At 33.8% G+C, this 15376-nt stretch overlaps 2 protein-coding genes across 2 annotated transcripts; one reads left to right on the forward strand and one right to left on the reverse strand.

Moving 5' to 3' along the window:
• Positions 1 to 519: 519 nt before the first annotated feature.
• Positions 520 to 2094, reverse strand: LOC145098818 (putative F-box/FBD/LRR-repeat protein At4g13965). The gene has a single exon (XM_079036420.1). It carries the CDS (start codon positions 2092 to 2094, stop codon positions 520 to 522), a length of 1575 nt encoding a protein of 524 aa, XP_078892546.1.
• A 10315-nt stretch (positions 2095 to 12409) lies between these two features.
• Positions 12410 to 13288, forward strand: LOC145098819 (F-box/LRR-repeat protein 25-like). The gene has a single exon (XM_079036421.1). It carries the CDS (start codon positions 12410 to 12412, stop codon positions 13286 to 13288), a length of 879 nt encoding a protein of 292 aa, XP_078892547.1.
• Positions 13289 to 15376: the final 2088 nt, after the last annotated feature.

A 15376-nucleotide genomic window follows, 5' to 3' on the forward strand; every position in this document is an offset into this window, starting at 1 on the left:
CAACTAATTATTGAAATAAATGGAGAACTACCTAATTATCAACACAGTACATGATTGATTATGATTGCGGCTAAACATAAATAGAAGCTTCTCAAAAATTTCATTTCTATAATCTGACACAAGCACATAATAATACGTACCAACACATCATCCTTAAGATCAAATTTCTTACAGATTATAATTTAAGAATAAAAGCCAATCATATAGACCCTGGTTCGAATAGCATTCAATGGATTCCTTTCCATTTGCTTTTAAAAATGACACATCTCCATATTGAAACACGGGTAAATTCTACCTACCTATAAAAATGTTAAATCAAAATGTACCCTCAAAGTTCAGGTTTAATTGGAAAAAAGAATGGTATATTTTCCAAAAAAATACTTGTCAACATAAGGAATTTTATGAAATTAACTATAAACATAATATGTTTAAGAATCTTTGTAACACATAATATAAAATGAAAACTAAAACATGAGATGGTAAAACAAGTAACTCAACAGGAGAAGAGCAGGTTCTATTTTAACGCCAATTTAGTTTGAAAACACTATGACGTGACGACCCATCTAAAGAGGTTCTCAAACCATCTGGAAGGCTTTTCTCTTTTTCAGATTTTACTTCAAAACCTTTCAAGTAATAAGGCCAATTCAAATACTCCTCGGCCTTTCCAGTGTTCTTCTTCTCCATGACCTCTCTCACCATCAGCTTGCAAAAGTGATTGTGGTGTTGGAACATCTTGTCTGGCTTCGTAATTATTTTCTTAGGATGACAAATCGTAAAAAATGCATCAAAAAATGGAGAACTCTCCCACAGACCTTCATCCCCAATCGTTTTAAACAACAGCCGTTTCACGTCCAAAGCCGGAAACTTTGCCATTTTTCTTAGATTGATGATGTCGACCTCAAATGGTGGGAGTATGACAATATTGGTCATGGTTATTCCAATTTCACGCTCGATTGATAACTCAAGTGCGTTCCTCATCTTGAGAAAAAAAGAAGTATCAACCGGATTGCTTAGATACATTCCAAGCTTGATTTTCTTGAGTCCAGAGTTGGCAACAGCTGGAAACAGGAGACTAGGCATTGTCTGACCTTCAAAATAAAAAGACTGTAATTTTGGTGCATTAACTTGTACATTGATAAGCCTCAATGAGCACCCTAGTAATGACAATCTCTTCAAGGAAGCACATGTGAAATGGAAGCTTTCGAAATTCCATAATCTCATATAAAGTGTCAAACTCTCGAGCAAAGGGAATTTTAATTTGATCATGTCTAGAAATGCTTCGTCCATGAACACATCACCAAACGATAAATGCGTCACTTTTTCTAAGGAATCCATGTTAACTGAAAGAGGGTTTCCTACACACCAAAAGAAACTTAGATTCGGGGCCTCATTGATTTCCAGAATACGGTTTCGTTCATATGAATCAATTTGTAAATTGTTAAGAAAACCAAGGTTTTTAATCTTGATGGTATCAAAGCCCTTGCAATGAAAAAGTTCTACATCCACAAGCAATTTACAAGTAGAGAATATCTCATGAATAACCTGTTCACTTATGTGAACATGCTTCAAGTGCAGTTTTCGTAGGGACACCGAGTTGATGACAGGATGGGTAGTCATTAAAAGGGAATGGATCTTTGAGAAAGAACCTGTAACTCTTAACTTAGTTAGGTTTTTGCCAGAGAGTATATCATCCGGCAAACTAAAGGATGCACTTGTAACCATGATTAAGATGGAAAGCTGCTTCAGACAACTTTTGGTTGCAACAGACGTAATCCATCTTTCAGCAAGAGAAGACGAGTACTCCTGATTCTCGGTGTCGATCATAAGGTAAAGTCTTTCGATTGGTATGTTGTTATGGAGATACTTTTTGAGAGTGTGGTCAATCACCTTTAAGTGCTCTGGCTTTTGTTCTTTGCGAAGAGACATTGTGGCTTGAAGAAACCTGAGGGTAGGGATGGTAGACCAAGCGTGTAGCCATGATTTGGACAAGACGCTGGTGCAGGCGGCTTCTTTTACCGGCAACCGCATTTGTATGCGGTGGAGCAACCCCGGGATATCTTCTAATAGTGGGCTTCCACTCATCCCTTCCGCCATCTTTTGTTACACAAGAAACAAGAAAACCAGCAAAACCCTGTTAGTTTTATTTTTATAGGTTTACAATGAATGAATGCCGAATAATCGGTGACTTTGTTATAAAAATTCAAATATCTTTGATTCTGTTTCCATTTTCTAAAATTTTAAATTTGTTATTAGGAATTTAACCTACATCAAAAGAGTTGTGTTTTTAAGAATCGATTGGTTTTGTATTTATGTAACTTTAACATAAAAACGATACTTTATAAGCGTAATTTTAAAAAAATAGTGAATATGGAATTGTTAAACAATAAAATATCATATCTATCTAGATTAAAAAATCTAAATATTATATTTATTTACTTTTAAAAATTTTAAATTATCTATTTATCCAAAGTTTTTTTTTACAATATTATATATTACTAACTATTTAGGAAGAAAGTGAACGACTTTGTTCGTGGGTACTATTTTCCCTCCATTCATATTGATATTGATTTTGGAATTCCCTCTCCATCTATGTACTTTCTCTTCACAAATTTATTTATTTATTTATTTTTTTGATTTTGAGATTTTTGAATCTCTGATTATCAACTCAATTTCATTCCTTTTTTTTTTTTTTTATCATGAATCGTCTTTCTCGACAGGGGCGGTTCCACTATGGTCACTATAGTGGCACCGACAACCCTTGTTTTTTCGGACACAATGTAAAAAATTTTGAATTTTTCGTTTTTTCTACTATTGTGCCACTATGTAAAAGGAAAATTGTGCCGTCGGCAACACCTGCATGCCACAGGCAAAACTTACTATGAAATCTTGCGTTCGCCCCTGTTTCTCGATTATATTGGGGTTTTTCTTTATGTTGATTTCTTATTATCTTTGTTGTTTTATTGTCATGAATAAATTCATGTTGAATGGTTTGATGTAAATTTTTTTCACAATTTTCAAGCTTTTATTATTATTATTATTATTATTATTATTATTATTATTATTATTATTTTCTAAACAGGAGAAGAATGGAGCTAAACCATATCCAGATAATAACTTTTAGTTTCTTTGACTTATAATTTGTGATATATTAAGGTAGTTTTTAATATGTATCGCCATATCTACATGCACACTACAGGCAAAAACATTTATTTGTTATGGATTTGCATGTTTTTTTTGAAGTAGAAGTTCTATTTATTTTCCTTCTTTTTTACATTAGATCTTGAATCTAGTCTTGGCTGTTTGTATGTATGTATGTTATGCACCATGACAAAAATAAGGCACCAAAATTGAGCTATCTTTATGATTGTTGTTGAACTTTAATCCGCTCTCAAAATTGAAATTTCAGTCACGATGCCTCAACGAAGAATTGTTATGATAAAGCTTGGTTCGATATTTTTGGAAGCCAGATCTTCTTTCATTTTTCTATTTTGCATCGATTAAGTCACCGCCACCAACACATCACCATCTTCCGCCATCGATTGGAGCTTCGAATCCATTGAGTTCAAACATCATAAAATGATGTAGATCAGGTTTGGTATTTCTGTTTTTACTTTACTAATCATGTATCGTACACCTTTCTGGTTTTGGGTACTTCTTTTTCTTTGTGTTAACACTCTTTTGTTATTAATTGCAGGGTAACCAAGTTTTAGGTTCGTATAATCTTTATGATTGAGGTGGTAGATTGAAAGGAGAATGTTACACTCTTTTCTTATTAATTGTAGGGAATCCACGTGGAATGTAACATCCCAAAAATATAGGCCAAAAAATTTCGATTTTTAATTAATAAAATTATTATCCAAGAACATTATCATAAAGCCATAGTGGAAATAAGTGTATCAAATACATCAAAAAATATTAGAGTAATCATAAAATGTGGATGTAACACTCATAAAAATCATGATAAATATGAGTGTTACATCGGCATTTTATGAGTTCAAACATTTTTCCCAAAACAATAAGAGTATCCCAAAATCATAAAAACCATAACCAAATGGATATGCACAGTCATGCCTTCGTTTTTCCACAATCATTCGAAGTACCTGAAAAAAATTAGATTTTAAGTCAACGCTTAGTGAGTTTCCCAAAGTACCACCACAAAACAAGCATATATACAAACACTCATGCCTGGCCCAATCAGCCTCGGGCTGGAATACCATGCATGTCCACAATGGGTCTAGTCATCCTCGGGATGGAATACCCTCGTATCATAAGCATGTTGGCCCAATCAGCCTCGGGTTGGAATACCAACATGTCGGGTCCAATCAGCCTCGGGCTGGAATACCCCCGATCTGTTCACTAATGTACTAAGCAGTCCAGTCTCACCATATACCATAACATGTCAACATGTACATAACAGATAAACAAATAACCTGGCATAGGTAAACAGATAACAGATCCACAGATCACTGCAGTACGCCAGGAACCTACTCTTGGGACAACTATCGGGGTTGCTAAGTCAGTTGGAGAAGTGATCAACGGTAGTATCGCCAACAAGGTTGAAGTTGGCAAGAAGAGGAAGTTTGAGGGGTCTTCAAGGCCTGACAAGAGCAACATGTTCTCGGAGTCTAGAAAAAGAGGAGGTAAAGAAAAATGGTGCGGTAAATGCAAAAGGAAAAACACTAGAAAAAATGGTGAGAAGGTAAAATGTTTTAAGTGTGGAAAGCATGGTCATTACGCCGACGAATGTCCATTCAAGGAAAGGGTATGTTACGAACGTAATGAGGAAGGGCACTTCAAGTTGGACTGGCCGAAGAGGGAAGAAGCTACAAAGCCAAATGTACCACTAAAGCATTATGAGAGATGCGACGAAGAGGTGACTTGTTACAAATGTGGAAAGACAGGGCATTACGCCAACAATTGTGTATCCAAAGAGAGGGTGTGCTATGAATGCCAAGAAGAAGGGCATTTATCTAGGGACTTCCCGAAGAAGAATGAAGGAGCAAGACCAAATTCACTGCCGCAGCCAAAGGCAGGAGCATTTTATATGATCCTTGACGAAGCAGACAATAACGCGAGGAATCAAGGATGAGGATGTTATATCCAAAGATCAAGAGATGAAGTAGCAGTGTGAATACTAACTTATGGTGTAGCCTATTAGAGGCATAGTATAGGGTGAACTTGAACTTTTGTGTAATAGTTTCAAGAATTAATATAAACCCTGGTTTTGTTATTTTATGTGCTGAATGACACCTCAGAAGATATCGAAGGTGGTATCTTGCCTTTAGTTTATGTCTGATAAAATAATAATACGCTTAAAGGAGTACGGTACGAATGAAGTACACCTTCGATTGGAAGGATGGTGGAACGGTTGGTATAATTCTTGAAGTTGTCCCATCATCTTGAATTTCCACCACCAACCAAGTTGAAGTAGAATTAATGAGTGAAGATGCGCATGGAAGAAGTCGTGGTAGAGTCTAGGGAAATTTGTATGATTAATTGGACACATTCGTATGTGTTAAATTGTTTTGTGATATTAGGAATTGGGGACCGAGAGACAATACTTGGGACGAGTATGAGTAGGTGTGAATAGTAGTAGAGATCTATACTACTGGAAGCACATGACTCACACTTGGATCAGGGAAAGTCACAAGGTTACCAAGAAGCTAGTAATTAATTATGTTTTATTCGAGTATGTCATTACCATTGTTTTGGTAATGACTAAGATGATAATGTATATTCTGACCCTAGTGGTCATGTCAAATTGAGTCCGACTATGATGAGTTTGTTACGTGGTTCGGAGAACCAAGTTCGATGTAACATCTGACTTAAGTCAGAAGATTGAAATCAATGCGATCGATAGCATCGCGCTCGTTGTTAAGGAAGCTTGTAGCTAGAATGCTACATGTAAAAATGTGATTATATCACATTAGAATATGAAGGAAGGTATATTCCATTCTGGAATTTGACTCTAAGAGACCTAAGTCTAACCGTTGCATCATACGATGTGAGGTCATTAGAACATGACCCATCGATCTGTTACAATAGATAAAGGAAAGTACTTCTCCTAAGAAGAAGAAGGAGTCCACAATAAGGACTTATTTTGTAACTTAAAGGTTATGATTGAAAGTCCAACATAGTACGAAAAGAAGATGCAAGATTGAGCATCGCCTGCAGTCAAGAAGCCCTAGAGTTAAATACTCTTTCGAATAAACATAGAAGTTACAGTTATTACTTAGGATGAAAAGATAACGTATGGAATCATTATACAAACCCTATTTTCGTTGATGATTCCGGGACGTAATCATCCTAAGGAGGAGATAATTGTAACGCCCGTAGATCCGGGCTAGTCAATTTAGAGACGATAAACGTCAAAAATGACTTTTTGATAGAAGAATGTTTAGAATAAATAATCTTAACCAAGTTATAGTATATGTCACAAGGTTTCCGTACATATAAAGAACGCCGAAATCCGAGTTATAACGAAGAAGTTATGACATGTCGAAGTTTCGCGACAGAATCGGCATGACACAGCGCGATGTAAATAGTGAATTTATGTTAGAGCGATATTTGGCCTTAGCGATCTAAATAAATGTCGTAGAATATGTTAAACCGAGAGCGTTCATAAAAACGTCCAAATATAACTTCGTATGAGGAAGTTATGCTTTTCTAAGTTTCGACGTAACGGTATACAACCCAAATCTCGAAATTGAGATCGAGTGATATTTGGCCGAAACAATCTAAACGAGAATCAAAGATCTCATCGATAGTTGTCCAATGGTGAAAAGACAAACGGAAACGGACGTCAGATGAAGAAGTTATGAAATTCTAACGGAGTTTTCCTGTCCCGACCTACTAAAAATAATATAATAAAAATAAACTCAAAATTAGACGACATAGTCTAAACGAAAGTTGTAGAGCATAGTCTCACCTACGTGTGGATATAAAGAACGTCAAAAACGGAGCTCGTACGAGGAAGATATGAATTTCTGAAGTTTTTAAATAATTAAAATATATTTATAAAAATTATAAATTCGGATACTATCCGAAGCCATGACACGTCCGATCCTATCCACCTGGTACGCCCAGCGTACTCCGGTCTCATGTGGTCCGGGAGACGGCCATGTAGCCCCACCGAGACTTCGCCACCTGGCAGCCCCATCTGAACTACGCGGGGCGTAGATCTTCGTACGCCCAGCGTACGCATGAAAGAGGCGTTACGCCCCGCGTACATGGAAGTTACGCTCAGCGTAACCCGATGACCAGCACCCTATAAATAGAAGAGGAGGGCTGCCGATCTTGTTTGCAAATTTTCACTTCCCCCCCCCCCTTTTTCTTTCTTCTTCTTGGCAATTTATACCCCCGAAGCCCTGGTATCAATCCCGACACCCGAAGCATGTCCCGAAGCCCCGTCCATGACGTTCCTTCCACTAACGTTAGTAAATTGCTCGTAGCTCACCACAGAACCAACTGTCGTATCCAAATTATATCATAAAACGTCCAAGCTCAGTAATGCAATCATAAAAAACACAAATACTTAACCAAACTTTATAATATTTCCATAATATTAATCCTACTATGATCGTGTTTGCTTATTGATGGTTTATAGGTTTGGTATATTTGGCTTTCATATATATAAAAACATAAACGAGCTAAATATAGGCTTAAAAAATCAGATCATCAATTTTCGAAAATAGATAGTTCTTTAATATTTTCATTTTCATTTTTGCTTTACGCACAACCCTACCAAATAATCACAAAGTAAAAAAACCAAGGCAGTAGAACACATCAAAAAGAAAATTATTCATCCCGGCAAAGACACACCTAGCTATAAACTATTAGTTGAAAACAAGTATCATGCTCAAAGGATTCAACAAAAAGACTGAAAGAACTATCTGACGCAAAAATAAAACTAATCGTTACATAGGTTTGGTATATTCGGCTTTCATATATATATATATATATATATATATATATATATATATATATATATATATATATATATATATATAATCGTTACATAGGTTTGGTATATTCGGCTTTCATATATATATATATATATAAATATATATATATATATATATATATATATATATATATATATATATATATATATATTTGTGTGTGTGTGTGTGTTCAGGTTCTATGGAAAACAAAAAATCCTAAAAAAACCTTAAAAATCATTAAAATGCATAAAAAAATACTTAGAGATCACAAAACTTTTTTTTTGAATTTTTTTATCAAAAAATCGCAACTTTTAGAATTTTTTACAAAAAAAAATGATTTTTTTTCCTGCGAAATTGTAAAAGATGCTGCGATTTTTTGATAAAAAAATTCAAAAAAAAAGTTTTGTGATGTCTTGGTATTTTTTATGCATTTTTATGATTTTTAGGTTTTTTTGTTTTCCAAATAACCCTTCCTCTCTCTCTCTCTCTCTCTCTCTCTCTCTCTCTCTATATATATATATATATATATATATATATATATATATATATATATATATATATATATATATATTTTCAGGTGTTTAAACTAAGTATTGTGTTATTGTATGCATTAATGTGAGCCAATCAAAATTAAATAAAAAATAGATAATTAAATAAATAAAGGGTAATGTAGTAATTTGTTCAGTAACTTCTAAAAATAATCCTTGTAATCATGGGATTGACTTTTTAACCTAAATAATTCCACCCCATAAAGCCCTAGCATCCTATTGACGCTTTCAGATCGCGTTCCTGTTTGAAATCGGAGCGAGTAGCAGCAGGTGGGGCTTCGGTGGCATTGGCTCGACAACAGTGACACCAGCAACCCTTTCTCCCTCATAGAGCTCGATCCATAGGTTGTGGATGTTCTTGGTGTCGGGTGTGGTGCCCTAAGCGGCGAATGAATCGGAGGGGAGACGGGGGCGGAGCCAAATGGAGAGGGAAAGGAAGCAGGTTCATGTCAAGAGCGACGAGGGTGATGAACTGAAGCAGATTCGTATCAATGACTAGAGACCTTCGCACCCCACAACTACAGGTTCCATTTTTCTTCAAATTTTTCGACTTTCGTTCTTTTCTTGGTTTCTTTTTTTTCCTGCTTTCTGTTGAAACCGAAATATTGATTTCAAGGTTATCGATATTGTTAGTGATGATGACTTTTGCTTATTTTGGTTGTCGGTTTATAGAACTCTTGTTTCTTGTTCATGTTTCTAATTGTTTGTTGTTTGGGTTCATTGATTGATGTTAATAACCATGTTCATCTAGGTTTGCTGGTTTTGAAGTGTCTTGATTTGTTTAGTCTTATGACTTGGATTTCTAAGGATCCAAAGTTTAGACGATGAAAAAACCGCTCAAAATTAATAGAAAGGTTTGAAATCAGATTGCTTAGAATGACCAAAAGATTAGAAATCAGATTTCATGCAAGCTGTTTGATCAAATGCCTGAGACAGATTACCTTCTTTACATGTTATTACATTTCCCATTTTCTTAAAAATTTAGCAAGTGAAGTTTCAATTTTACAATTAAGCAATCGAAATCAATTGCCTTCAAAGTTGAGCCAGTGCTTTTTGAATTCATTATCAATAAGAAAGCTGACATGGACTGTTAACATTACAGAAATGCAGATGTGGATACATCATCATGCAATTGGTCACAAGTTTTACTTCTTCCTTTGCATAATAATCCTACAAACTGTATACGGGTACTTTCTTTTCTACATTCTACAAACTGCCTCCGTGGACGACTGGACTGGACGGTGTTGAAAGAGAGAAGGTTGAAATCTGGTTTTGGTAAAAGAATTGAGGGTTTGTTTGTGAACAAACAAGGAGATGTGGTATCCTCTTCCTTCTTCTTCTTCTTCATTACATTAGGATTTTTAAATCCCTAATTTTGTATATATATTTTATAAGTTGGTGATCTATATTGTCCTGATAATTTATATGTTTCCTCTATATGTGGTTATAACAAAATGATGACTCCACTCTAAAACAGTAGGATGATCATACAATCTTTTGTTGGATGATTCAAAAATACAGTATTGAATGATAACATTGAACGAAACATGTGCAAAATTGCTTACATTTACAAGCTCCAAGGCATAGATTAACGATAATCTGATAGAAACGAATGTAAGGTACAATGGTTTTTTGTTGGAATAGAATCACGAATCCATTTCTCTTTAATGGGTTTTGCGTGACTTTATGTTGGTTTGCTTCTTTATGCTTGAATTTTATCTTATATTGTTGGTTTATAATGATCAAGTGTTGAATACCATTATTTTTGTAGGTACGAAACGAGAGATATCAAAGCAAAACATGGTACATATGAAACTTACAACATTCTACTGTAATGGAATCTTGAATTCTGATTCCGTGAGAATAGAATCTTGAAGATGAACATTGTATAGGATGAAGATGAACAATGACCACCAATCTTCCTAAAAGAATGGATTATTCTACCAGAATAATATATAATATAATGAAAAAAAATGTATGTAATTATATATTCTGGTAGAATGATTCATATATTGTGTTTTTTGTGTTATTAATAAGTGTAACATTCGCATAGAATAATATGTATTTTTTTTCTTTTCTAAGAATGTAATGAAATTTTTTTTAACTTGTATCCAAAATTTTGTTATTCTTCAAGAAGTTCATTAAATCAAAATATATATTATGTCAGAATGTGTAATTCTTGTATGGTTCAATCATATTTGTTATTTTTCAATATATTGATAAAAATATTCCGTCAAAAATTCTGAATTAGAAGAATTATCATCCATACAATCAGATTTTTAAAATTAATAGAATCTATTTTCCTTAAAATATGTAATTTTCCTTTTTTAAATTTATGTTAATTGACTAAAATACCTTTAGAATGAAATTAGTTGTTATTTTTTATTTATATTTAATTTAATAATATGTATTATTCACTTTCGAAAATTAAGTAAAATGATTGGCTCACAATTATGTATACAATAACACAATACTTAGTTTGAATAAAATAACCTAAGCATATATATATATATATATATATATATATATATATATATATATATATATATATATATATATATATATATATATATATATATATATATACTGCAGAGTTGATGAAGCGTTATAAGACAACTGAAAAAATAGCACAGCAATCAAAGAATCCGCATATCTTTCGAAAAAAAGGTGAGCAACAAAAACGTCAAAAGCATCAAAAATACACAAAATCACCAAACCTGGAAAACATAACTGCATGTGTCAAGACCACCAAATCACACCAACCAAAACAAGACAACCGGAGACCGAAAATCAATATAATAGTATAAGTTTTGATTTTGTTTCCGTTGCATTTGTTTATAAACAAACATCATTCCATCATGTTCTAACGTATGGGAAGTCATTAGGTTCTCTCTTAAAGTGGTTTGACTATCAATTCATAATGAAGAAGTTGAGTTCCATGGTACCATTACCATATAGTGTAGTTTAGTCGAAACGTCCGATATCATGCATTTGTTCTTTAAGCTACCATAAACGGAAGATTAAAAGAGATGACAAAATGAGGATTTTGGAATGCACACATGAAGTAACCTGCGTGTTTTTGTAGTTCCCAAATATCTTTCACACAGATCTATTCTTCAATGCCACTTTGCTTATAATGGATGTGGAACAAGTTAAAAAAATCGTTGGCATGATTTTATCTATAAAATTGAAAGTCGTAAATAATATGAGGCATGACATAAATATTACGAGGCATGACATGGTGGAAATGCAAAGCCTCAAATTTTAGCCTTGAATTGATAGTGAATTTTGTATATGGAAAATAATTCGTGCACAATATTTTTTTGCAATACACAACAATTTATGTATTATTACCCAAATATAATAAAATGATTGTGGCAATTGAGATTTTCTAAAATGGTACATATAAGAAGCATTAATTAATGACAAGTATTACCATAATTAAATATAAAATATATTAATTATAAAGAATATTATCATAATTAAATGTGAAATGCATTAATAATCTTCATAATAAATATATTTTAAATTTAATTATGATAATATTTTTCATAATTAATACTTCTTAAAATAAGATATTCGATGATGTTGTTCAGGATCATTTTGTGGGGTTTTGTTTCCTTATAAACCATTGTCAAATTAAGTAAAACTATATCTCAATAAGCAGCGAATATTTTCAATTTAAATCTCTATATTTGCCGACTAAGCATGCAAAATTATAGTAATGATTTTGTATATCACAAGTATATTCTATACACTAGTAAATGCCAATACAATTAATTAGGAAATTGTAAGATCTTGGTTTTTATTTTTAAATTAAAATCTTGTGATCTACAAGATGATGTGCTGGTACGAATCGTCTACAAAACATTAACAGGGTTAATTAATTTGCTGTTTTTTTTGTGGTTGGTACCAGAGATGGAGAAACAGTTGAGAAGCGGCCCAGGATTAGAAGATATTCCGGATTTGTTCCACTGCATACAAATGCAATTACCGATAAAAGAAGCCGCCCGCACCAGCGTCTTGTCCAAGTCATGGCTACATGCTTGGTCCACCATCCCTACCCTCAGGTTTCGTGAAGCCTATCTGTCTGTAGTTAGCAAAGAACCAGAAACAGAGCTGTTTAAGTTAGTCGACCGCACTCTCGTAAGATATCTCCGTGACAACATACCAGTCAAAAGTATTGACGTTATTATCGACATTGAGAACCAGGAGTCCGCCTCTTTTGCTGAAAATTGGATCCGGCCAATGGCAATCAGAAGTTGTCTTCGGGAGCTTTCCCTGGCAATCCGGTATAGCAACGCCTCCCTTACGTTGCCAGATGAGATACTCTCCGGTGAAAAGCTAATTAAAATGAGTGTTTCCAGTTCAATGATTGATTCTGTTTTGATGGCTAGTCATCCTGTGATCAAGTGTTTGTCGCTTCGAGAACTGAACTTGCAAGATGTGCACATAAGTGAACAGGTACTTAATGACATACTGTCTACTTGTAGCTTGCTTGTCAAGGTACAGCTTTTCTCTTGCACGGGCTTCAAGACTATCAAGGTTAAGAACCTTCATTGTCTTAGAGAATTAGGAATAGTTTCCGAATATGTATTAGCAATGAGTACTGTTTTGGAAATCAATGATGTCCCAAATATTCGCTCGTTTACGTTTATATCTAAGCCTCTTCCTTTCGACCTGGATTCACTAGTAAGCGTTACGGAATTATATATCCTTAGGTCATATGATCGTGGACGATGCTTTTGTGAACATTATCCAATCGAAATTTCCTTTTCTCGAGAGTTTGACACTTGATCTGGATTTTTGGAAGTTGGAATGCTTCAATTTTACTTGTGTTACAATGAAGAAATTATCCATAGTGCTAGACCAATTCATTAAGCCAGTCAACATAAAGGTTTATGCACCAAATTTAATTTCTTTTCATTTCCGTGGCTTTACAATGCCTAGTCTCTTGTTTCAAGCCACCATTCTCGAGGAAATGGATCTTGATCTGTTCCTGATGCGTCCCCTTATAATTGATGAATCTTTCTTTCTTAAGATGAGGGAAGCATTGACTTTCTCAAGAAAGTGCAACATTCAAATACAGATCACAAAGTTTGATGACATAATACCATCGGACATCAACGTCGACGATCTAACAAGAAGGGTCCCATTTCCGGCTATAAACGTAACACAACTGACATTTAGAACTTTTAGACAAGACAAAGGCTTGGGGGACCAGCGCTTGCCATTTTTTGATGCATTATTTACGATTTGTCATCCAAAGCAGGTAGTCGCAGTTGTAGACTCAAATTCTAAGCACAACTACTTTAGCCAGTTAATGGTAAGGGAGGTGGTGGAGAAGAAGACCAGAAAGGGGTATTGGCGTGATTACCTGCAACTTGTTGAAATAAGACGTCATGGTGATGAAAAATGGGAAACCCTAACAAATTCTTGGAGAAGCTTTCCAGAGGGACTGGCTCATGTGCCTTGTTTAGAGTTCAAACTTGATTGGCGTTAGTCGTTAGATTAGGTATTTTACTATTTCTTTTTTAAAATTTCCTTCTATCAATATGTTTCCAAATATATACAAATTAATATAATTATGAATCTTAACAGGCATGCACACGGGTTGATACCATTGCTTTTTTTTAACCTATAAAATGAATCAAAAACCATACCAATATATATATATATATATATATATATATATATATATATATATATATATATATATATATTATTTTATAAAACAAATCCCACTATTTTTAAAAATAGATTGAATAAAATAATAATATTTTTTTAAGACGTCCAAATCATTAAGCTAATTGTACAACTAATCACTAATAAAATAATATTAAAATTTAAACAAACTCCTATAAATCCTCTTTTCTAAGGTTTTGACCAGGTCTTTTTTCATCCAAATAAATACTCAACACCCTATAATTTGCTCATTTCATTAATTTTCTTTATTTTTAATATGACATGTTTCCTAAAACAAACTAATGATTGAATTGAAAATAATCATTCTCCATCGAAAAGAAATTAATTGTCGAAACAAACTATTTGTCGTCCGCCGCTTTGCGCGGGTAAACGGCTAGTATATATATATATGGTGGGATGTCAAGCCCACCAAGCAAATTACACCCTTTGATTGCTAAATAAACGTAATATAATGGTAAAAAGAGGTATCGATCCTCGGGGAAATGGTTGTATTCAATCACTAATGCAATTCAATAGAACTAGTAAAATTAAACTAATTAACTACAATTAAACTAAAATGGGGGGTTTGATTACTTGAAAACTAAAATATTTGAATAACTAAAAACCTTGCAATTAAGCAAGTTGATGAGATGCTCAAAGGTTGGAAATAATTGGTTAACTAAGGCAATTCAACACAATGAACATTTGTGTTTTTATCATTAGGATCTAATACAAAGCTTATCCTTCATCCAAAATTGGTTATAGCAATCATGAAGCATGATATGCCAAGATTCCTCATAGGTTGTATGGAGGTTGGGGAAGCCCACAACACACATTCTTAATTAAGATCAAGGGTCAATAGAAGCAATTAATCCCAAGAAATCAATTAGCCTTAAGAATGAAGGAATCCCCAATTCCTAGAGGATGTCAAATGCTTATACATCCATAAAGGAGATATGATTCATAAGCTAGAGATGATTTCTACCATCATAAAGCCTTTGTTCTAGATAAATTCAATGATCCAATGCAAAATCAATGAAATAAATCAACCATTGCTCAATCAAATACTAAGCTCATGATCAAAGCATCAAATAAGCATAAGAACTGCAAACTAGAATCATAAACATGGAATAAATTGATAATCAACATAAATCCTTCAAAACCCACAAACATTCATTGGTTTTCAGCCAAAGTCAACCA

Source organism: Lactuca serriola, chromosome 4 (assembly GCF_051521515.1).
Source record: "Lactuca serriola cultivar US96UC23 chromosome 4, Lser_US96UC23_V15, whole genome shotgun sequence".
In the NCBI taxonomy this organism is placed as follows: domain Eukaryota; kingdom Viridiplantae; phylum Streptophyta; class Magnoliopsida; order Asterales; family Asteraceae; genus Lactuca; species Lactuca serriola.